The sequence below is a fragment of the Buteo buteo genome, chromosome 4 (genome assembly GCF_964188355.1).
Source record: "Buteo buteo chromosome 4, bButBut1.hap1.1, whole genome shotgun sequence".
NCBI classification, from domain to species: Eukaryota; Metazoa; Chordata; class Aves; order Accipitriformes; family Accipitridae; genus Buteo; species Buteo buteo.
This window is the reverse complement of record NC_134174.1, coordinates 61,530,649-61,555,222: the sequence shown is the minus strand read 5'-3', so window position 1 is coordinate 61,555,222 and position 24,574 is coordinate 61,530,649. Positions and strand designations below refer to the sequence as shown.

The 24,574-nt window shown below is 35.9% G+C and overlaps 1 protein-coding gene across 1 annotated transcript in view; it reads right to left on the bottom strand.

Moving 5' to 3' along the window:
* Nucleotides 1-2,362: 2,362 nt before the first annotated feature.
* ATRNL1 (attractin like 1) overlaps nucleotides 2,363-24,574 on the bottom strand; it is a 537,457-nt gene continuing 515,245 nt past the window's right edge. The window contains exon 29 of the mRNA XM_075026472.1: nucleotides 2,363-6,262. Coding sequence (XP_074882573.1) covers nucleotides 6,138-6,262 — 125 coding nt within the window. The 3' untranslated portion in view covers nucleotides 2,363-6,137. The remainder of the gene's footprint in view (nucleotides 6,263-24,574) is intronic.

The following is a 24,574-nucleotide window of genomic DNA, read 5'->3' as shown; positions in this document are numbered from 1 at the left end:
TATCAAAATAGTGGAGCACCTTTGGGATCCTATGGTCTGGGCAACTGTGAATGAAGCAGAAGGTACTGTAAAAAGAATGGCTACTTGAAGAAGAAAAACAAAGAATGAATAACATAAAATCAGACATCTGAGAAGCCTGATTAATCAAAGGTATCAGTAAGTTGAGTAGATTAGTAAAATGATTTACCAACAATGGGAAAATGACATCAATAGGAGAAATTGAGAGCAAATTCTGTGACCACTATTGTGTGAAAAGCCACAGAGTATGAATTATTTAATGCCTGCCATCAAATGTTTATTTTCTTTTTTTTTTTTAATTATGCCTCAAGTTGTGGTATGGAAAACTGCAACATCTAGCACTATTAAATAAATCTGATACTAAATAACTTAATAACTAAAACATACTTAGCACTCACCCAGTGACTGTTATTTTTAGATCCGTAAAGAGCTCTGAGTACTCTCTAAATATTAATTAATTAATCTTCAATATTCCCATGTCATTAGTAAGGTTAATTTTATCATTCCTAAGTATTCAGTTAGGAAAATTAAAGCAGAGAACATGATTTGCCATATTCCAACCATCTATTTAGAAGCAGAAACAAAATTACCTCCTGTATTAATACACACAGAAAGATTTTTATACCTGACCATTTGGTTCTTTGTGCTCTGGGAAGGGGGGAAGAAGAGACTTGCAGGAATATTAACCAATTTAATTTCTGAGAGAAAACTTTAGGACACAGACAATTTGGGTAGAGTTTTGGCATAAGAACATCCATATTGGTTATCCTAAACATTCTATTCCAAAATTATGTTTGTTTTTTCTCAAGTACATTTTATAACTGGATATCATAAAAGAGCTTTAGGACTTCACATGAAAAAATAATTTCCTTTTCATGTTAACCACTAAAAATCATGTCATAACAATGACTTTAGAAAAATACTGACCTGGAAAGGAATGTTGAAATCACTCAGACTTTCAGTAGAATAAGATGCTTAAGATATCTTCTAGGTCTAGAATTGTATTTGAAAAGCCCCATTGTATTCATTTCTTGCTTCTTGTCTAACAAAAGGTCTTTTAGAAAAAAATTTTTGCTAAAATTGGAAAAGAACATAGCTAAGCATTGTTCTGATGATAACATAGAAAGGTAAACAGTTACTGGTAAATGAGTAACAATTCTCTCAAACTCCAAATTCATATAAGCTTCCTGTATTATTAACTATGGCCTTAGCACTTAAAAACTATTACAGAAAAATATACTAAAAAATAAAGTATGTAAAAGGATGGAAGACATTTGCCTCACTTTATGTACTCAGTCTCAGACAAGCTGAAATTACTGATAGCCAATGGATAATAATCGATAACACTTCATAAGTGATAACATTATCTATATAGTATTTCAAACAGACTTCTATATCCTCACTCAGAATGATAAAGAAATGACCATTAATATACACATAAATAGTCACTGATTCATTTAGTCTTCATACTGTTCAATACGATACGTGAGAATATATAAAGAAATTGAAAAAAATGTTCTGATTCAGATCAGCTGTGAAACCAATTACATAATTCCATACATACAGATATATATATGCTTCCTGTATGTTTTAAAGAGGGTTGTCTGGTTTGTGGGTTTTTTTTCCTTGTTGTTCATCACTCCCACCTTTGCTTTCTTATTTCAGAAAAAGGAAGTTTTTAACATATCTGAAAAGGTGCAAAGAGATGTTTTTTACCAAAACATGACTCACCTTCAACTTACATGACCAAAGAAGTCTCAACAAAAGAAAGCCTAGGGTAATAATAGTCCTCTTTCAGCTTCGCAATAAATTTCAGAGGGTCACTATAATTTCAACTACACGTACAAGATGATGATTTTTTACATCAGAAATATCTGTAGCCATAGAAATGACCACATATTGCTGTATATGCGGTCATAGAGAAATATAAGCATTCATTTTGAAAGTGAAATAGCATTAAATAAGGAAAAAGTTGAAACAACATATAGCCCCGAGTTGTACAAGCCCAGGTTCTGCAAGGCCTGTTTTTTCCAGCTTTGTTCTTCTTCGTTAGTATTTAACAAGCAAGTACAGCTGAAGACAATAGGGGAAGTTCTGGCCACCTGTAGACAACAGTAGTTTTGCTATTATTTGCCATAAACATCTAAAATAGCCTTAGGTATTCTACACTTTACTTTAGAGATGATCCAAAATAAGTATCAGTAAACTACAGCTTTTCAGGTAATGCTGCAACTTAGAGATTGAAAAAATAGAGTTAATTTATTTAATTTTCCCCAGTAACATCAAGCATTCTGGATAGGACAACTTTGCTCAAAAAAAGAGAGGGATTGTTAATTACCTTTAACAGAGACTTTTCCTTTATTGTCAAGAAACCTTTCAGATGCTTTTTAAAAAACTGGTAATGAAATTAGATACATAATGATTCTATAATTTAGATGAATACTGTGAAAGCTATTATGCATAAAGACTGAACATCTGTTAAAGTGGTCCCAAACTAAAATTCTTACTATCAGGTTTCCAGCTCTCCACATTAGATTATTTGGAAAATAATTATTGCTGCAGATTTTACCCATAACAAATTCCACGTCCCAATCTGAACTTGTCTAAATGTTTTTGATTTGGGAAGATGAGAGGGGACTCTAACTATAAAGAGAGCAGTCAGCTATGAAAATTTTCAAACCAGATGAATCTGAATGCTCCTAATTAATGGTATCTTCATGCTTTAACATATCTAGAATTTGGCCTTTTTTTTTTTGGATATAATTTTAATAATGGCAACATATAGACAACCATTTTTTGTATAGGTAAACTAGCTTTTCATTACATTTCATAGGAATGTAATGAATGGAAGCAAGTATTCTAGAGTGTTATTTATATGTGCACAAATTTGATTTAAGTAGTTTCAGGCCTTTATATAAATATACAAGTACAGAGAGGAATTGAAGTACTGGTGAACCCATGCTACCATGGACAGTCTATCTCAAGTTTTGAACAGTAATTCATAGCTGCTGAATTTCCCTCAGCAGAATCCATGGACTGAGGGAGTGGAGGTGGAATCCTGACAGTCAGAACTTCACTGGGGCTTACTTTCCCGAACAGCACTTAGTTGTTTATTTTTCATCCAACATAAATCACATTAGGTGTAAAACAAGCCATTCAACATTTTCTGACTCTAAGAGAGTTCAAAAGTTAAATTGGAGAACAGTGTTTAAGAAAATTGGCTTTTTCATGAAGCAATCATAATGTGACAGTTGATAAAACATCTCATCTGATGTACAGTGATCATTACTAAAAAGTTTGCACTTGCCAACAACTAACAAAATGTAGTTATCAGACATATTATGCTATTTTTATACCTTTCAAATAGAAGACTGTAAGAGTTATTTTGAAACTTTGGTTTGAGATGTGTTGGCAAACTTCTGGTATTTAAGTATGGCCATTATAGAAGTATTTTTATTTATTTATTTTATTATTATATGACCTTACTAATTTGCATGCAATCAAGGATTCTGGGAGAAGAAAAAGACTTTAGAAAAAAACATTCTCAGAGCGAATGAAAATGCCGAATGATCCCATGGCAAACATGCTTTTCTTCTACAATAAAATAACATATTTAACTGTTAACACAATAAAATGGCTGATAGCTATTTGCCCATCTTCAGTGTTGCAATACAATATTTTAGTCCCTTTAAAACTCATACCTGCTTTTCAAGTATTTATCAAACTCCAGTTGAGATACGGAGGAATGTAATCCTTTATGAGTGAGTACAGTCAAAACTGTTCTACAAGACTACATGGTCTTTCTGTGTATGGGGTTTCCAGTACATTCACAAAACACACACTGTATATTTCTTATGTGAAATGTTTAGGTTGAGGATAATACAGAGTTTGGAATATATTCCAGACAAGTGGTTCTTTCCTTTTCATAAGTGTATGCATCATATAAACCAGTTCCATCGGTTTATAGTCATTTGAACAGATCAGCTTTAGAACTGACAGAAAGGGTTGTTTTCAAAAGACCATTTTTTTCCACTATGCTAAGTAGCACTGGTTGAAAGTTCCCAACAGAAGCTTTAAAAAGGAATTTTTAAAGTTTTAAGATATAAGAGATTGAGGTCAGAATAGGCAATAAAATTCACAAGGTTGTGATGGCATTATTTTAGTATAATAATCTTATGTTAAGATATGAAAATACTGAAACAATCATGCCAGCATAAGAAATAATTATACCATAATTCATAAGTGCATAATTTATCAAAACAATAGAGCGGTCATGGTTAGATGCAACCTAACACTCCTGTATAAGATATAACTACATACTGTACAATCGTTCCTTTTTATAGTTATTTTTACATTTAGTCTTCATCCAAATTAAGCTGAGTACTTCTATGTATGAATGGCATTACGAAATAAACACAACTCACAACAGGGCTTTATTACTGCTACTGCACCACCATGGCATGCAAGTAACTATGTAGTCAACTATAAACAGTAAAATGTCATCATCTTCATGAAATAAAAAGAACATGAAAAATACAGATATAGTAGTAAACATCAATTATCTTTTTATATCTTTCGTATTTACCAAAAGTCTATCATTACATGAGGCATTTATACCTCTGTATCACTCTCCTGTACTAGTACGGTGGCAAATTTGGAGTTGAGAAACTATACTTTCAACAAGCTTGTACAAAACTACTAGTTTCATATTATACTGCTGTCAATGTGTAATGCGTAAATGAGAATATGACACATCTGCTACCTACCCCTTAGCATTCTCTTACTCTTTTGTATATTCATGAATTTTGAGTAAATAAAAAGACTGAGGGCCATTAAAGCTGTTTGCTAGGTTATCTGTCATGGTGACTGAGCCTCTAAAAGACTAATGTCCTATAGAAAGGAAACTCTTCCATCTGCTTTTTGTTGCTGAGTACTGATTCTGTGAGGTTCCATGCTGGATGTTGGATTTGAGAACCACTGTTGGAAGCAACTTGGATTTATAAATATTTATTTATTTAGTGTTTGTTATGCAGGGTAATTCCTTAACTGGTGTGAAAGTGAGAATGAGATGAAATTCTGCAGCTGGGAGAAAAAAAAACCCAACACAACCCTACTTTATTATAAAAACAAGGATCAAAGTGCTGACTGGGATTCATTTCTTCTGCTTGGAGGTCAGGACAATATATAGATACTAGCTAATTTCAATACTGAAATGGGAGCAGGTAGAATAACAGCAAGTTAAACTCTCCTTAGATTTGCAATCTTGGAGACTCTCCTGGAAAAAAAAGCAAACTTTATTGCAGAAGAAGCTTTTCCGTGCTCAATTAATTTTGCTAATCAGTTAGCTGGCATGGAGGACCCACATGTGCTCTTTGTAAAACATATCATTCAGAATTCAGAATAGACTCTTAGGTACAGAAACATGAAAGCCCACCCATCACTCTGCTGCAGCCAGATTATGTTTCTGAGGCGTTTGAAAGGTAAAGAAAAATAATCATGAAATGCTCAAATCACTTTTTTTTTTTTGTGGAATTATGTTTCAAATATTACATGTGGTGTTCTTGGGTTATACCTATGCTAAATTCAAAAGCTGCCTACCTATTTCAGGCAATGATAAAAGAACACCTAAATCCAAATTATCCTCTTTAGTTCCTGCTTGCTGGAAAGAAATCTTAATGCTGATTACAAGGAAAGAACTGTACAATTCTCTTTGTTACATTAAGCTATACAAAAATGTCCTTTAGTTTCCTGGAATTTGCTTAGTTTTCAATTATACAATTTTCTTCTACATTACAAAACAATGTACAGTTTTTCCTAGTTCTGTTCAAGGATTTTCCCTGCTCTGATATGTTCAGGTTTAAGAATACTAGGTATTTTGTTTCATATTTTGTTGATATCAGGACCCACTCTTTATATTAAAGCTCATCAAACATACTCATACCTACCATAAGTTTGTTCTGCTTTGGGGTATAGTAGGCTGTGTGACTACAACAGAGCACAGTACCTCATATGTTCATTCATAGATTTGCCTCCATAAAAACTGAGGCTGTAGTATAGCTTTCAATGGAAGCCATTTAAAAAGAAAACATTACAGAATATACAATTGTAGTTTTTGAATCTCAGACACAAGTTCCTTGACGTGTTGAAAGATGATGTTTTCGATTTCTGACTCCTGAACTCTTATCTTTACAGTCCGCAGGCTTCTGTTGTGAAATGTCTATCAGTGCACTTGCAATTGCAAGACCTGTAAGATAAATAAAGGAAAAACAAAATTTAATGCCCAGCTTTCCTGAGAAGAGTTCCAGAGCAGTGTGATGGTTAGTTTCATGCCAAGTTTTTGTACTTTCCCAGAAGTGATCAGTTTTATTTCAGACTTAGATAACAAGTTCTCACTTTTTAAAATGCTACCTGGTAACAGTGAAGAAACAGAGGAAGAAAAAAAGTGCAGTTAAGACACTAGACTGGAAATCAGGAGAACTGAGTTCCATTTAAGTCTCTTATTGATTTGTTTTGTGATCTTAGCAGCACCTCTCTTTATCACCATTTTCTTGGTTATGGTTATGGTGGACCAGCAGCTCTCTGACATGGATTTTCTCTTATTAAATGTTTGTGCATTGCATTTAGAAATGGATGAAACTATCAAATCAGAAAATAAAGGAGAAATGGAGACCACAGTTAAGACAAAATTGTATCCTTGAATATTTACCTTTGCAATGCCTCCCTAATTTGGGAATATGAAGAAGTTAGTATTTACCATGAACAAAAAGATAGAAAATATCTTTCCAGAATGCACGGATTTGTGAGCAGACAGTGAACTGTGATGCTGTTGGCCTGGATAAATTCTAAATGTTGTCAACTTACCAAAACTCTTCTTTTTCAGATTCTGGTTAAGTTGTTGATATTTCATGACCTGTTATAATCTTAACAGGGTATTACAGAGGGCAGGGACAGCCATGCTTAGGAAATGAGTAGTTTCAGAATTTACTCTCTGATTTGCTTTTTACTGCACGCATGCTAGAAATTACTGACTTCTGCTGAAATGCTGTGGTTGACAACACACTTAATACATGGTGGTTCTTAATTTTTAAATTCACACAGGTGATATTGCAATGAAATGGATTCAGAGTTTTTACATCATTCATATGTTCTACTACACCACAACTGCAATAAAACCCTTACACTTATATCTGCAAAAGCATGTCTATATAGACCCATAATGTAGGTAAAGATGGTGCTGATTCTCCATACTGCCCAATACATCTCAATCTCTAACCAATAGCAGTACTACTCCACAAGAAAACCTTGAAAATACTTTTCATCATGTTTACCAGGCAGTCTCTATTTTTTAACTCAGGCCAATATCAAACTCAGTTTATCTATTACAGAATCCAATTTTGCAATATTTTTCAGGTGTTCCCTCATTACAGCACTTATCTACTAAGAAACTGTGCACAAAATATTTCTCACAAGTGTTTCTACAGGCTTCTTTCTTAGTGTATGATGTACTGTCAGATTCAGTTCTGGTTTCCAGTATCCTGAAAAATTCTATGCTATTGCACACTGTAACACTACCTTTCTTACTTCACAAAAATGTTGCAAGAATTAATTAATGTGCATACAGCTTTTTGAAAATGTACAGCACTATACTGTAAAATGCTAAGCACAATTATCATTGCTACATTTCAAGTCATTTTTCTCACATATACATTTATTTCCCGGCATGAGCTAGTGATGCCTTAAATTGGACTTTGATAAATTAAATTTTTTAAATCTTTGAGGCACCTTTAAAGTATCAGCAGTATGTAGTGTTAGCAAATTCAAGGATAAAACCTAAATAACATTTTGATGGTCGCTTACATGTGATCCTGTCTTTAAGAGCTAGGCTTAAGGAGTATGCTAAATGGAGTGAATATTATTAGGAAAACAGATTTTCCATTTTTTAAAGATATTTTAAAATATACTTGCATGTATAATGCTAACCTCAGTTTACATAACAATTAACAGAAAGGAAGAACTATTTCCTTCAAATCTAATGCTGCATACTGGGATATACTGGCATGCTGTTAGAGTTCCATTAAAATCGGGTCACTACAGAAGATCATTTTTCAAAACGTCAAACAAATCATCTGATGAAATTCATTTATTATGTTCTCTACGCCCAGCATAGTTCCTTGTTATCAAAGCAATACAATTAACTGGGGGAACAATTCATTATTTCAGACTGGCAGTCTAAAGGAATTTCATTTACCAAGTCAAGCTGATGCACAGGCACTGCAAGCAAGCAGAATTTACATCAAAATACAACAGAAGATTTGATAAAAATGCTGTGGCTTAAATATTCATTAAAAGAAAAAAACCAAAACATTCTCTGTATTTTACAGGTTTTGTATCTAAACAACAACTGTGAATACATTTATAGTCATTGAAGTTGGAAATGTAAATCCTATAGTGCTCTATATCTGTTCCCTCAGTTCATAAGTTATTACTTTTACCCATCTTCCCCGAATGCTGCCATTTAAATGTCCTACCTACCATCCAAACTAGTATTTTCCAAACCAATACATGGCCTTTGGTTGCTTCTGACTCTTGAGTAGGGAGGCAGAAAGGAACAGTGGAATCAGTAAGCACCCCACATGGAGAATCAGTGGGTCACCTCTAATAGTCTAATTTCTGGAATTTCAAGCCTAGCTGCAGAACCGGACCTATTTGTAAGTTTAGTTTGTTTTTCTACTAAATGTTATAGAAATAACCTGACCTAGTTCTATGCAGCTAAATCAACCTCTAGCTTGTTTTAAGGATATGTATGGGAAGATCATTAAGAAGTGAGCCCAGACAAATACATAAGTGGAAAGTATATTTTTGTAAGAGATAATTGCATCCACAATGAGAAAAATACCGGAAAAAGCAATATGAACTTGGTTATCTTTAGCAGAACTATTGTCTTTCCTAATGGAAGTTAAATGGTAATAGTTTATTCTCAGCAAGTAAGTGTCTAATCATAAAATTACTGGTGTGTGAATTTTTTGTTGTTTTTTTTTACAATTATGCAAAACAATTAATAAGTACAGGAATAAAATACAGCACATCAAAAGAGATTGCCTTGAAAAGCGCATTCCCGATTTATATACAAACAGCACTTTAATTCTGCATTTGAACAAAAGCATCTGAAAAAGTCATTCATTTTGAGATGCTCTCCTCCCAGTCTCTGTAAAAACAGGCAGTACTATATATTTTAATTTTGCAGCAAAACAGCTTCATTAGGCGTGAAAGGTTAATTGCAGGTTTAAGTGCAGTTCAGGGAACAATGCACGAGTCTGTAGTGAATAGCACAGTCTGCTACAGGAAGGCTGAGTGCTATAAACTGTTTGCCCTGCTGAAATGGTTTACTACCTCATTTACTAACTGTCTTCTTTTACTGCTTGTATTTGTAGTTCTTCTAAACCTTTAATAGCTACAGTTTTATTTCACTGTAATCAGATTTAAATGGAAATACCCATGCTGGGATGTTTAAACATTTTTCCTCTGATTGTATACAGCTACATTTGAACTGATGTAAGGCTACACTATCTCTCAAAGTAGAAAAAACCCTTACATTGAAAAAGTTAGTCTTACATGCTGACGTGCATATTTAAAATCTTTTTTCCTCCTCTATTGTTCATTTTAATGAGAAATGCATTGAGTTCTTACTATCCCCTTTGTTAAAAGTAAGGGAACAAAGAATGACCTCAGATTCATGGTTAGGCAGGTAACTGGAAATGTTTTTTTCAATTTAAATATGTCTTATTCAGAGATAACATTTGGATAGATGTCTTCATTTGATTAAATTCTACACGTTTTCATTGTTATGCACAATCAGAACATTCAGAAAGCTGAAGACAATAAAATAACTACAACTCGGGTAGATCAATTAGATTTGTTTGACGTTTTAACCAAAATTATAGTCATTGCTTAAGGTGACCTTAAGCAATGAAAATAAAATGACAGCTGCCATACAGAGAGACTTAAACAGAAAAGACTGGGTAAACACTGTACTGTTAAAGTAATAGCTTCACCCTTCAGGACCCAGCAGTCTTTGTGTTACTTCCATTTGTTGATTCTTTAAAGACGTGTTACCGTACATGGTCACCTAACAGTGGGCAGAGTCCTTTTATCATAAAGGTTCTGTTATTTGAAGTCTTTCCATTGTACAAGATGCAATGTCCATGAATATCTGTACAAATGGATCTAAACAGTTTGAAGACATACTAAGTGATGAGAATTACAGACTCTAGTGCCTCATGAAGATGACCATAACACACAGTGAAGCCAGTGAAAACAATTTCATGCTCATCAATAAAACTACCAGTTACTATTACAGGGAATTTTAATGAGTTCTGTCAGTTATCATTATTTCAGGTTGATAAAGAAAAGTTTTCTAAATACGCAATGTACAGTATGTGTGTATAAATGACATTTATATACAAACCCACCTTGTTAATAATGCAGTTTTGTATTATCTGTTTCTTAGTTTGATGAAGCAGATCACATTCACCATAACCTTTATGGATGCATACCAGGACTGCATACATTTATTCTTCATAGGAAACATACCTGTTAGCTATAGTGTCTATAATGGCGGAGGAACATAACTTTCAAGAAGGTTGTCACTAGGCGAGTGTTTCTGAGTACCCACTGAAAAAAATCTCTCACTTTCTGTGAGACATTGTGCTAGGAATATTCTTATTCAGTTTAGTTGTTTGATAGAATTTTCAAGATTGTCTGGTACTTCCTACACTTTTCCTGTTTTCTCACTCAAACTTTCTCCAAGTAGACTAACTCATGATTAACTTTCACGACTGAAAAGGCCAGAAGGCTGTTTGTGCTGCACACTTGTGTGCTGTAGATCAAGTCATGTCAGGAGATATCCAAAAGTACATAAAATGGAACCAGAACAAAATCTGGGATTCAAAAGCATGATCCACAAAACCTTCTCCTAACCACATACAAACCTGATACTCAAGTGCCTACTTTCCAGGAGAAAAATTAAGAGTCATCTGAAGTTCAAGACTGTACATGCCTAGAGGAACGACTCTATCTCACAACAGAGCTAAGTTCATTTCAAAGTCAGAAAGTAGTCAAATCCTTCATGAGTATCTGAGGGTCCTGATCTGGCAGGTGTGCCTAGACGATATCCAGAGATCACGGGCTTAGTCATAGAGAAAAAACAATCATAAGCAACTGCCAAGAAGAATAAGAATCTTCATAACCTGTCATATTGAATTTTTTTTATTTGAATTAGAATTTTTTTAAAAGGACAAGCTGACAGCCCCTCAGAATCACAAAGACTTTTTATGGGCTTCTCTTCCTGTTTGGTGCATGGATGTGTATTTTAAGCTGACACCACTCTTACTATGAGAAAGATATATTAAACAAACTAAACTAACTAGGAAATTACTTCAGGCAAGTAACCCAATCATTTTTTTTCAGTGATAATTTTTGCTAGATGGGAAGACAGCCGAGTCCAGGAGGTATGTTTTCCTTTTCTTATGCATGTAACTTAATTAAATAAGTAAAATATGAGACAGAGCTTAAACCATAACAATAATAAACTAAATAATGATAGTGTGGAATTAAATAGCCACACACTAGTAGAGAGGAGATGTCATGATCCTTTGTACTATACCCTTGGTATTTAGTAATAACAGCTATCTATAAGGGGCTAGGAAACTCTTATTCCCAGAATAGACTTATAAATTACTTGCTGTCAGTTTGTGGGAAATGCAGACTATACAATAAAGGATCTTTTACGCAATGTTCAGCCTTTCCCAATTTTTCTCATTTTGAAAAGGAAATGGCCCTACATATTTGTGTGAAATATTTGTGCTCCAAGGGGTCAGTAGTGATTTTTTTTTGTGTACAGTCAGGCAGTTTCCCCTTCCCTTTCCGTGTGAGATATCTGTAGTTTAGTCTGTAATCCAGGTCTGTACAACATCTGGTGCCTTTAAACTATCCAGCCTTCCAGTGGCTAAGAGATAGCGTGGGCTGTTTGGTCTCTCTGGCAGTTTGGGATAGCTCTTGTCCGTTCAGGAGGGCAAACAGACACCGTACTGATGAAGGGGACCTAGTGAGGAGTTGGAGACACTATGGCGGTGGGACTGGTGCAATCTAATGTTGATTAACTGAAGCTTTTGTCTCCCACACTCTTTTTTCAACTCAAGCCCTCCTGGAACACAAGAATCATAGAATCATTTAGGTTGGAAAAGATGCTTAAGATCATCGAGTCCAACCATTAACCTAACACTACCAAGTCCACCACTAAACCATGTCCCTAAGTGCCACATCTACACGTCTTTTAAATACCTCCAGGGATGGTGACTCAAGTACTTCCCTGGGCAGCCTGTTCCAATGCCTGACAACCCTTTTGGCGAAGAAATTTCTCCTAATATCCAATCTAAACCTCCCCTGCCGCAACTGGAGGTCACTTCCTCTTGTCCTATTGCTTGTTACTTCGGAGAAGAGCCTGACCCCCACCTCACTACAACCTCCTTTCAGGTAGTTGTAGAGAGCGACAAGGTCTCCCCTCAGCCTCCTTTTCTCCAGACTAAACAAACCCAGTTCCCTCAGCTGGTCCTTCACTGATTACTTTTAAAAGGAGGTAATATGAGATCATTGCATTTAGCTGGACTGTATCATCAGACCTGTACACCAATCCAACCTGTGCACCTTGCCCAGGGAAAGCAGCACAGATGGAAACAGAGATGCACGTACTTAACAAGTGGGAGAGGAAGACTGAGATAATGGCTGACCTGAGCTGGGAGAGGACCTTTCATCTGAAACTGCGTAAGAAATGATAGGCGAAGAACAGTAAATCATGGCGGGTCTTGAAGATGAATAATGATATTTGAGGCATTAGAAAAAGAGAGTGCGTGGAGCTACTAGAAATTACTTCTGCAATAAAAAGAAATAGTCAAGAAAAAGATCTGAAGTAAATGTGGTTAAGACAGTAGTTGTTCAAGGTTGCAGTAATTCAGAAGCAAGCGGCAGAGATCCTGGGCAAGGGCTGTTGTTTTGGTGATGCAGAGGGAAGATGGAGTTTTGGAGAGGCTGCAGCAACAGAATTCAGCAAGACTAGGCACTACTGGTGGTGAGGAAGCAAAGGAATGACAGTCAAAGAATACTTGGGCAAGATCGGAGGGACAACAAGTGTAAGTAAGAGTGGCATTAAGACATGCTCAAGGGAAAACAGTGGAATACAAACTAATATGAAGAAATGTAAAATGTTGTGGGAATGAAAAATGAACTACATAAAACTGGTCTGTGACCCAACCTGTTGGTGAAAAGTAACCCAAATCTAGGTGTATGGAATACAGACTTCTGTTAAAGTCAAATACAGTTCTACAAATAGAGGAAGAAATGGAACTACAGATATTTTCCCAAGATCTCTGACACTCTGCTTTGCCAAAAAATCTTTACATTTGAAGAGTAAAGCACACCTTAAGCTATGATGGTTAAACAACATTACTAGGTATATTATCTATTTCTTGGACCCTACTCCTTGGGGCTCGCTGGCAAAGCTTGTCACAGATCTGTCCAGTGATATTAGCAATATGACTGACTCCAAAGACTATAAAAAATAATTAAAAAAGAATTCTACTTTACTGCTGAGTCTGAAGATAAAACTTGCTTCTCAAAACCTCTTATTCACTCACTTTAGATATTACAATAGACTTGGGAAATGGTTACATTTAGACTAGTTTAGTAATAGCTCCTAAAGCTGCAATACTCATCAGTAATAAATTTCAATTAATAAAGCAGGCATCACATTTAGTCAAGAAATATATTCTTCCCACAGAATAGCAGAGCTAAGAGAATTAAAGCATCTTGATGTTTTTATCTAAGAAGTTTTACCTTGGCAGTAGTTACAGACAAGTGATCTATTGTTAGACTATTATTTCAGTCCATTATTGTAATTTTTGGACCTTGGACCACAAATGGTGATTACAGAAATCTGACAGTGCGCCTAACTGTTCCATTGTCTTTCTCAGCATGGCTTATTTTATACAAAATGATGGCAGATTTTTGTGTGCAATTTTTTCCCCCTTTACATTAAAAAAGAAGCAACAAGTAGTTACTGCATGAATAATTATGCATGTGATCAGACTTTCTCTACCCTGCTTTTCTTGAATAAAAGTTATGGAGACTCAAACAGGTATATCAGTAGCAAAATATGTTTACATTTTTAGGGGGTAAAAAGCAAATTTATAGGATACATAACATTTTCAGAAAGCTATCAATCAAGTACATGAATGGCAAATCACCTGTAATTGACAAAATAACTGTTATTTTAAGTTATTAGCAAAAGAAGCATTTTAATTTTTAACCAATGGGTATTAAAAATACCTAAAAAGGAATAATCTGCTTCGAATATGTGCAAAACTCATGCAGATTAATTCCTTGATTCTCTCCCACTGCATATTACACATCATGTGTCAAAATGCAAGTAATTACACAGGTTTCTATAATGGACAGCAATATTCGAAACATTTGAATTTATTTTTTTTTTGCACAAATGATTACATTTTCAGTTTGATTACATCTCCTTTCCATTGAATCATTTATCCATACGTTATGAAAAACGTCTCTATTCTTGTGATGTTGTGCAGCTGTTTAATTTGTTTTCAAGAAAATCACTATAAACTAATTTGCTACTCTGCAAGAATTTGGTGAGATGCATTAATCATGCCAGAATCTAATTTGGTCTTGTAAACCTACTTCTGTAGAAGAGAAAAAAATCTAGTTGGAGTACTGAAGAAGCACTCTTTTCACTTACTTTTAGCAATACCTGTGTTAATACCAACAAAATTATAATTGGTTTTGTTTAGAAGTCAGTATCACAGCTGTGACCCTGTTGGGGTTAGTTTATGAACTTCTCTATAGTAATTAGACACATTTGGATTGCAAAAGCCTCCTCCAGACCAGTACATTGAGGTTACTTGTACAGCATTATTTTACTCTTTGTCTCTGTCTTCAGCAATCTCCTTTTAGTGGGATCATGCATGCCAATCAGAGAAAAATGAAGATATGAAAACTGTAAAAAACTATCAGCTTGAGTTACCAGCTTTTTACCCAAATCCATTCATGCAGTTGGACTCTAACCACTGCAATGAAAGCTAAAGCCTTGCTAAACATCATGAGTAGGATGAACACCTGTGAGACAGAGATTTATCATCCATATAAACAGTGTGATCGACCCTCCATTAATACAGTGCTAAACTATCATTTCATGTAATTAAGTAATCAGAGTATCTGCACGTGTGTGTGCGTGCATATATCTATATGTGTATGAGTATCTGGGAAACAGAAGGTTCGAACGCAACTGAGCCATCAGGAGAACAGTTAGGAGGAGAAAAGGCAGAGGTATTCACTGGGAGCTGCCTCCCTCCGGAGGGGCCTTGCTTGCAGGGGGTTATTTAAAGCAGATCTCTCTCTGTCTGTAGAGGAAATCTGGGGTGATTAACCTCACCAGGTGAAATTCAGTTTTTTTGAATACCTCTCTAATGTTCCATCTGGGTCATAACATATATTGTCAGATTTGCAGCTTTACTAGTCTCCTCCTCAAGACAAAACACACAACTTTAAAGACAATAGGTTTAAGGGCCCAAGAGGGGACAATTCTGCCCCCACTGGAGATAAAACAACACTACTTACATTATCATTTACTTTTAAGGAAGAAGATCAGAGCAATAATCCTCAAAGATGCTGTTTCTCACTCTTGCACCTTTATTTTGCAGGTGCTGGGTTTTTCTTCCACTATCAAAAATTTTATCTAAACCAGAAAGTGATGAATATGTCCATACAAACGAATTATTATTGTTCACCAGAAATTCAATAGGATTGCAGCTTAATCAGAAGTAGGCATGGTATCTGCAGTGCTTTCCCATAATGCATTCTCACTTGTTAAGTTTTGCTTTCCAAGGTTGATGAAGTGCTGGACTTGTTTTCCATTTCCAACATACTGCTGCAATATATCATCGCTCTAACCACTGTTTGGCTTGTAATTTGGTTCTGGCCAAATAACAATGCCAGTTTTTCAGTATTCTGCTGATTTCCACAATTAGACATTCAGTACATCCCCAGCTACATAGCCAGCAGTCACTCTGACAAAATAAACGATCTTGGGAATGTAACACAGAATGAAGTCAACAGGACAGAAAGCGTGCCCAGAATTTTGAACCATATTTTGAAATATTACTAAAGTGACAACTTCAGTGTCCTTAGGATCCCTAACATAAGGGTATTTGTAGTTTCAGTAGCCACTAATGCCAAAGAATAAGGAAAAAATAATAAAAAAAAGAAGACACAAATGCCCTGCTGTCAGTATTAGGGTGGCTCCATCAGCAAAGCTAGTATCAGCTTATGCAGAATATTGATTTTTATTAATTCTAGCAGAAAAGCTTGGTAAAAGGCTGAAAAGCTCAAACTATAAAAAAAATTTAAAAACCCAAACATTTTATACAAATGGCCCTACCAGAATCCTGGTCAGCACTGAAAGGGAATAATTCTGAATGGGATTCCAGTATATACAGGCAAGCTATACAGCTACTCATTTATCCTTTCCTGAATCTTCTATGTTACACTGAAAACACTATATTATGACTTTAACAGGCAAAATGACACACTTAGACCTGGTTACTATTGAAAGGTATGGAAATAGGGTTCCTTTTCAAACACTGTGTGTTCATAATTGATTACATACACTTGGTCCTGCACAGTCAATATAGATAAATATCAGTAAAATTATAGTAGCAGAGAACCATTTCTGTTTGTGTGACATATGCAGGTAGAGCAAATGCCTGAAACTGCGAGATAGTAATACTATGACTGCATATCACTGAAAATATATTATATGCCCTAGGCATGCTTCCTAGTTTGGAGAGGAAAAACTAGAAAACTGACAGTAGATAGTCACAGCTTGTTACCTAGCTCTGTGTGTGCTCACACTCCAACAAGTAGCACTCATTGTCTCATTTATCAATCCCATTAAAAATTTTAAAAGAACTATTCTGGTACGAAGATTACCAAACTGTAACTTCTGCCATTTAAAACATTCCTCTAGATGCTGCTTTGCATCTAGAGGATTTAACTGGAAAAACCTGAGAAAGTTCCTCCTGACACACCAAATTCAGGTTCAGTGTTTCTCCTTTTAGGAACTACATCCACAAGAGTTGCAGGAGCTGTGAAATATTCCTCTCTTGGCATGAGATTTGGCATAAATCTGAGCCTGATGTGCACACCACCTTTTTATACAACAAAGTAAAATCTCTCACTCATTTCCTGTTGCACAGGACTTATGCTACTAAATGGATATGAAAGTAAAAGGTAGAAACCAAGTGAAAGATACAGTCCAGAAATTCTCATAAAGTCCATTTCCCAGCAGTGTCAGCTCCCGGAAGATGGGCTCAATGACAATAAACCTTCAGATACTGAAGAGTTACTACAACAGCCCTTCCTCATCACTAGTCATGGCAGGAAGAAATGGCAGAAATGAAGCCAGGGAGAAGAAGATGTGGCGAGTGATCCACTCTGCTTGGAGTTTTCCAATGTCAGGATGGTTCTTTGAGACAACAGGCAAAATTCAGAGCAATTCTGTGCATTGTTCTTCACAATATTTTCATTAAAAGCTGACGTGCTGTATAAAGCACCATGCTGGCTTCATATTTCCAGGATGTGATTAGGAGCTAGTTTTCATTTATGTATTTTCAAAAAGTTTTTATAATGTAATGAAGGAGAAACAAACCTTCAGCAGGACATTAGAATTCCCTCACTGCAATTTTGCTAAATCTCCCATCTGTTTTTTAAAAGCAGAAATTATGTTGAGTCTTCTGTTTTCTATTTAACTGCTGACCTTTTCCCCCTCTATTTTTTCCCATATGCTTTTTGATCACATGTGAAAAACTTAGCTTCAGTTCTCTCATTTCCTGATTTTCTATATTTCAATTATACTTTAATGGCTATATATACAGTGATGATGATACAAGAGTGTGTTGTGAATGAAATCTGTTTTGTACTATCCCAGCTTCTGAGAACTGCTACAATTTGAGTTTCTTTCTTCCGTAGCCTCTGAAGTGCCTTCTATAATATAATAATATAATAAACCCTGAATCTGCTCTTCCCTTTGCAATGCAATCCAGCATTCTGTTTCCCATAATGCTGCTACATTATGATTTGCAACTATAAATAATTATCCTAAGTTATAAAGATAAAATATAAAACTTTAAAGCAATACCATTAGACACCATACACTTGAGACTCTGAAGCAGCCATAAGCAAACATTGATTTTCATAAAGAATAGAAAAGGCGGCAATAATAAAAAGCGTGGTTCCTGCTTAGGATTAGTTCATCAAAAGCTTGCTGCAAGCTTGGGTGCAAAGAATGGAAAGGGTAGGTAATCAGTGGCAAACTGCACCTTGTTTCTAACAGGTGGGGCACCGGCTTTTAAAAGGTGATACCTTTCACCTGTCTTAAAAGGTGAGGGGGGAAAAAGCCAGTTGTGGGAATGGGATTTAACAGTGTGTGAGGTTCAGAAATAGAAGGTATTGTCCCCCCAAAGGGGAAGCATCAGAGATGAGAGGGACTTACCTAAACCTCTGTAAGGCTTGTGTCCGGACGTGTGAACTTTTGAGTTGATTTTTGTTTGTTCTGTCTTGTCTGGACAAGCATTCAATATAATGACAGTGGAATATATAGGATTCCTGGCTTTTTCCTACACTATTTTGCATTGCCTTCCTTCCAAATAGTCCTCCATTTTCCATTCTTATTTTTGCTTCTTCTTGTTCCATTAAGCTTGAGTCTCCATACTAATGAACTGCCTTTACAAAGTACTTGTTTTTCTCTACTTAGACTTCCAATAATCAGGAATTCTCTTTGTGAATCTGATGTTAGTTACTAAGACTATTCTAATTCCCTTCCACATTCTTTCATCTCTTTTGATTGTACTAGTGTGAAGAGGTGGTAGTATAGCAGGTTTTAAAAGCTGCAAACATCTTAACAATCTTTTATACTATTTGTCCTTCTCCTGACTTCTCATTTTAGTGGGCAGTTCTTTTCCAAGAAAAATACACACGTCCACTACTTACAAAGAGAGATAAAAATAACTGTTCACATTTGAACGATGATCTAATTATTTCTTTAAGAGCGATGAAATAGATTGTGAATAATCTCAATACAGCCAGCCTTATTGCTTTATTTGAGTCCCACATGTGCTTTAAGAACAATATTTACATTCAAGATTTTAAAAGCGGTGTGCTAACTAGCGCACATTTTTTATGCAACTTTTCATCTTTGATGTGTTTAACTGTACTGTCACTACTCACGCTGCAGAAGGGTTGGAATTGTGTTTTTCTCATTGGGATGGCCTCAAGGATACAGCTATCCTTTGTGCCAGTGTGAGATGTGCGTGAAGCTGCTGAAGGTCCGCAGAGGCTGAGGCAGTGTGGGTTTGAGTCCTCTCCAGATCCACAGAGATGGATTTCAAGGGGAGGGAAGTAGGGCCAGGAGGCTCTTGCAGGAACAAACAGCCTTTAGGGTGAGGTACGTCATTGCTGTGCTCTGCTGAAGCTGCATATGCTCAGTAATTTAGACAACTGGGTGCCTCATCTAGGACGCAGTCACGATACAGTCTTTACATTTTCATCTGGCTTCCTACTCTTTGCCTTTCTATTTACCCAGGTAAAATCAACCTATTGCCCTGAAACTTGCCTCTTCTGGTCCATACCAGCAGTTGCAATAGGCCCAGAAAATGAGAATTTTTTAGTGAAACAAATGCTTAACCATATATGAGCCTTTTAAGAGATCTAAGGCTTGGTAGGAGAAATCTGGGCCTCCAAATTGAAGGCCTGACTTAAACAGGTTGAATTTTCACACTCTCTTTTTCTTTTCCTCCTCAAAAAACTAGCTCTTTCAAGTCATATTTTAGAGCTTTCTTTTATAAAATCAATATTTACTGACCTTTCCACAGTGCTTTAAATATGAAGAAAAGAGATGTGTCCAGGGAGAAAAAATAGTATTAAAATACTGAGCTTGTTATCTCCAAAGTGCTACACAAAAATTAACCAATGCATGCTAACACAGTGATTAGCTAGTTTGCCTAGGTTTAGTGCAATGACTATGTTTTCTGATGCCAGCATTCAATGAGAGATGGTTTGGTATCACACTGAAGCCAGGACAGCTCTTCTTCAAACATAATGTGCTTAACGTTTGTGTATCCTCCACTGAAAACAATGTAAGTCTATTTAGAGTACTGAGATTATTTGCAAAAGACAACTACTTTCGGAGAAACATTTTGAAATCAAGATATGCTCTGAGTTACTGAGAGATTGCAATACTAGGCAAAACCATAACGGATTGTTGTTGGCTAGGTGGGATGAAGATGGAGCTACAGACATTTCACCTGGAATGACTACTGCGTTCTGCATAAATTTCATAGGCGTTGACCCTTCACAGCATCTTCTCAGGAGCACATCGCACAGAAAGTTAGAGAAAAGTGCTGTCCCCTCTGTCCCATCCCTCCTCCTTCGGGGAAAAAATTAACAGACCAAACAGATTTTGCCTGTGGGCTTCCCAGGGGACCACGCTCCACGGACACTTGCACGGCACGTAAAATTCCAGCGTTCATAGGCTAGATTAGGTACATGTTTGTACACCTCTCGACGTAATGAGGTCCCAAGCCACAGTGAGGCCTCTGAAAGCCTCAAGAATATAAATAATAACAACAACAAAAAGTAGTAATAAATAGAAATGAAACTGGTAACTTCGCAGGTATTTGTGGAGCTTTGTAATGACCACAAGAAAGCTGGCACAATATCACTGGTATGATGTATACTGAAACAGCTTGGAAAAAGCAATCTGGAAAAAACCCCAATATGAATATAATGAATGTGCCTTTATTCCACATATGAAAGTGTTTCTGATACTGACAAAAGAAGGTACAATATTTATCATTTTAGGATCGCAGGGGACAAAACAACAATATTAAATCATGAGAGGTTTTATTTGTGAATTGGCATTGTTTTCTGTCCCTTGCGTTACCAGAATGATAAATGCTTTCCTTTGTGTAGGAAAGAAAAGGTTTGATACTGGCTGTGCATTCTATATATTCGTGCTTAAGTTTTTTTGAGAAGTGTGGTTAAATCCTCATAAATACCAATGTTTATATTAAAGGTGCTAATAAGCATTTTGGGGTGGTTGTTTGCTTTTTTCCTCCTCCACAGTTTTTTTTTTTTTTTGAGAGTCTCCTTCATAATATTTTATTTTCTAGGGCAGATGAAACAAGATTCAGTTATCAGAGTTCTAGGATAACTAGTGGGAATATTGCAGAAGCACAATGTGATCAAAGCGGATGGAAAAGCAATCCCCAAATGACTAAGGGCAAAACTGTGCCAGTCCCAGAATTACAGAAAGAGCTGATGTGTATGAGACATATTAAACACTTGCATTTGAATTTTTAATATCAAAAATAAATGTCAGCATTTTCATGAAGAATCTATTTGTCTTGAATGCAGCTCATCTGCTACCCCTTTCTATGGATTGTACCTTTTACTTTTTATCCATCTTTAACTCCTGCTGAACACTCTGGCAGCTGCAACATCTGATAGGAGGTTATAGGGGTTTTCATATTTTTCTTACATTTTATGTTTTCAAAAGCTAGCACAGAGCATTCCAGTGATCACACGAGAGTTAACATACTCTGTTGCCAATATTTTCAAATGCAAGCAATATCTTCTGGTTTGCACAATTCAGGATGAATATGGTGCATCACTGTGCCATCTAATGTGACTCAGCTTTGAGAGCTTCAGGGCTTGGCTTTGCCTTCGGTGCCCTAAGTACACATGGCTGAATTATTTTGGACAGTAAATACCGAATGTGTAAATAAATATATAACTAGTAATCTGATTTCCAAAGATATATAAGCATCACCCCAAGAAAGGATTATTTTATAATAGTATAATTCTGTGCATGCTCTGAGTGCTGGGGAAAAATTCCTAGAACGCAGCCAGTTTTATCCCACTGATTTCAATTCCTAGGTTAGAAGCACTTAAGAATAAGATTTAAAATTACACAGAAATGTATTCTATCTATGTTACATATTACAGCATGCATGGATAGAATGGCTCTTCAAATAGTGTGATGGGTTTTCATTTTCTTTTTCAGTGCAATTGCTATTACTGTTACTCAGACATCTTCCTGTAACCTCCCTCAGCCCATCAGGGATACAGCTCCCACTTTGTTGGGTGTAATATGAGCACGGCACCAAAGAGCTTACAAGCGAAACAACTTTTCACCGTGCTTAAATTTTCATGTTAAAAGAAACATATTCACAGACCTCTTTAACCCATAGACTTTTAAAGTCAGGCTGAACATGAAAATTTACCTGGACTTTTCTTTTATGCAATAACCTACTAAGAAATAAAAGTTCTGCTAATCACTATCACTCTCAGTTACACTGTGTAGCTCAGAGGCTTCAAATTATATTTCTGACATCCTGTTACACAACTACTACTGAGTAGACCTTTGTCAATAGCTATATTAATGATGTAGAAGACAGAACACAATCTACCTCACTCGTGCCTACCCACATGGCCTTGCAGTTCTAACACAAGTAAAATAGACTATTTTACATTAAAACCTGTCAATATAATTGCTGCATGGATCTATGGAGCAATAAGACTGCATTAACTTTTTTTTCAGGGAACTGGACTAAATTATTGTGAAAAATAATAAATAAATAAGCTGCAAAATTCTATGACTTGTATAGATAATTTTAATATTGGAAGGAGTTAATTAGTTTTATTTAAAAATAGCTTATGCTTAGAGTTAACAACATACGTAGGTAAAAAAAGATTTGGGGTTTTGTACAGACTGTAAAATTAGCACAAAATTTCTGGGAAACTTTTAGGACCTGTGCAAACAGTTTTGTGTAGAAAATCACACATATAGAAGTTACAATGAAAAGTCAAGAAGTTTCCAGATTTTGATAGATTTCAGGCTGGATGTGTCAAAAGATAAGCCCTGACACTGGCAGGCAGTCTCCCTTGAAAATTTATACCCCATATACAGAGATCTTCAGGTAAACCAATTTCTACTTTCACCTCTGCCTCCAAATGCTGGTCTCGAAGGACTTCATTTCAGCCAAGACCTGTCAAAACCCCCAAATGCTTTTCATTACTGAATTCCTTCTGTATGTTCTCTGTCAGCTGTGTTAAAATAATAAATTCACAACCAATTGATTTCTGAAAAGGGAGAGAACAACTTGAACTCATCCCCTCATTTTGTTATTTCAAAATGTAAAATGTGGGGCATATTTAAAATTGTTGTTTGAAGTCTTTGCTTCCTGTGCCCGTTATGGGGTTTAAAGTAGCAACAGGTTTAGAAGAAGTTATAATAAAAATCATTCTCAGTAGGCTGACTATGAGACATTACGGGTGTGCTCCAGTCAGTGCATATCCTTTTAAATCATTAATATCAATGGTAACTCACTCACAAACATCCAGCACAGACTACGTGTCCTGGTGTTCTTAACTGGTGCTATGAAATAATAAAAGTATTTTTTGTATTCTGATGTATCTGGGGGGGAATTCAGAATATTTCTAAAATTCCTTTGAGAGGTGGTTCTGTACAGTTTTTTTCAGCATCAAGGGAGGAAAATACACAACAACCACACTGCTGCATTAAGAAGGCAACAGTGGTTATTTTACCTAAAAAGTAGAAAAGAGCCTTTTCAAACTGTGTATGTAGACAGGGAGCTTAGCTTGGATGAAGCAGTTGCAAGAACACCTTAATGGGGGACAAGAAAGCAATTAACAATGAAAAGTCACTGATGCAAAAGATAGTCCTAGAGATTAAAATCTTATTGAAACAAATGCTTCTCCATTTGCTCGTAATGAATTGAGCTGAAAGATCTGCAAAAGAAGTTCACTGAACACATGAGAAGAAAATAATAATTTGTTACTCAATTATAGTACAAAGCTTTCTGACCAACGCACTGCTCTACAGCATCAGTTAAATAGAAATAGGGATGTTGGGTAAACTGAACAACTCAATAGGAGAATTATGCATAGTATTATTTGAAATTGTAATGTGATAATTATGAAAATATATACAGATATACCAATTTGTACAGTGCTTTAAAAACACAGGAAGAATATGCTTTATCCAAATGGATAAACAAGACGTTCAAGGGAGCAGAGATGAAATGGGCATAGCAGGAGGACAGGGCAGGGATAGACGAAGGTAATAGCGGAGGGAAGAAAGGTGCAGCAGTGGAGCTAAGCTGAGCGTGGGGCAACTGGGGAATACTCTGAAATGAGAGAAATTGCAGAGACGGAGGTGTGGAAGAGAGAAAGAACATTAAGAAGTGAAGGTTGAGAGAGGTACAATGCACGTGTGGGAACAGACTGCTTAAATTAGAGAAATCCATCAGATCAAGGTAGATTGGGTCTTTCTAATGGGGACAAAGGTCTCAAATTCATCCCATCTGCTGAGACATCCAAATCATGACAGTTTCACATCAGATTTGAA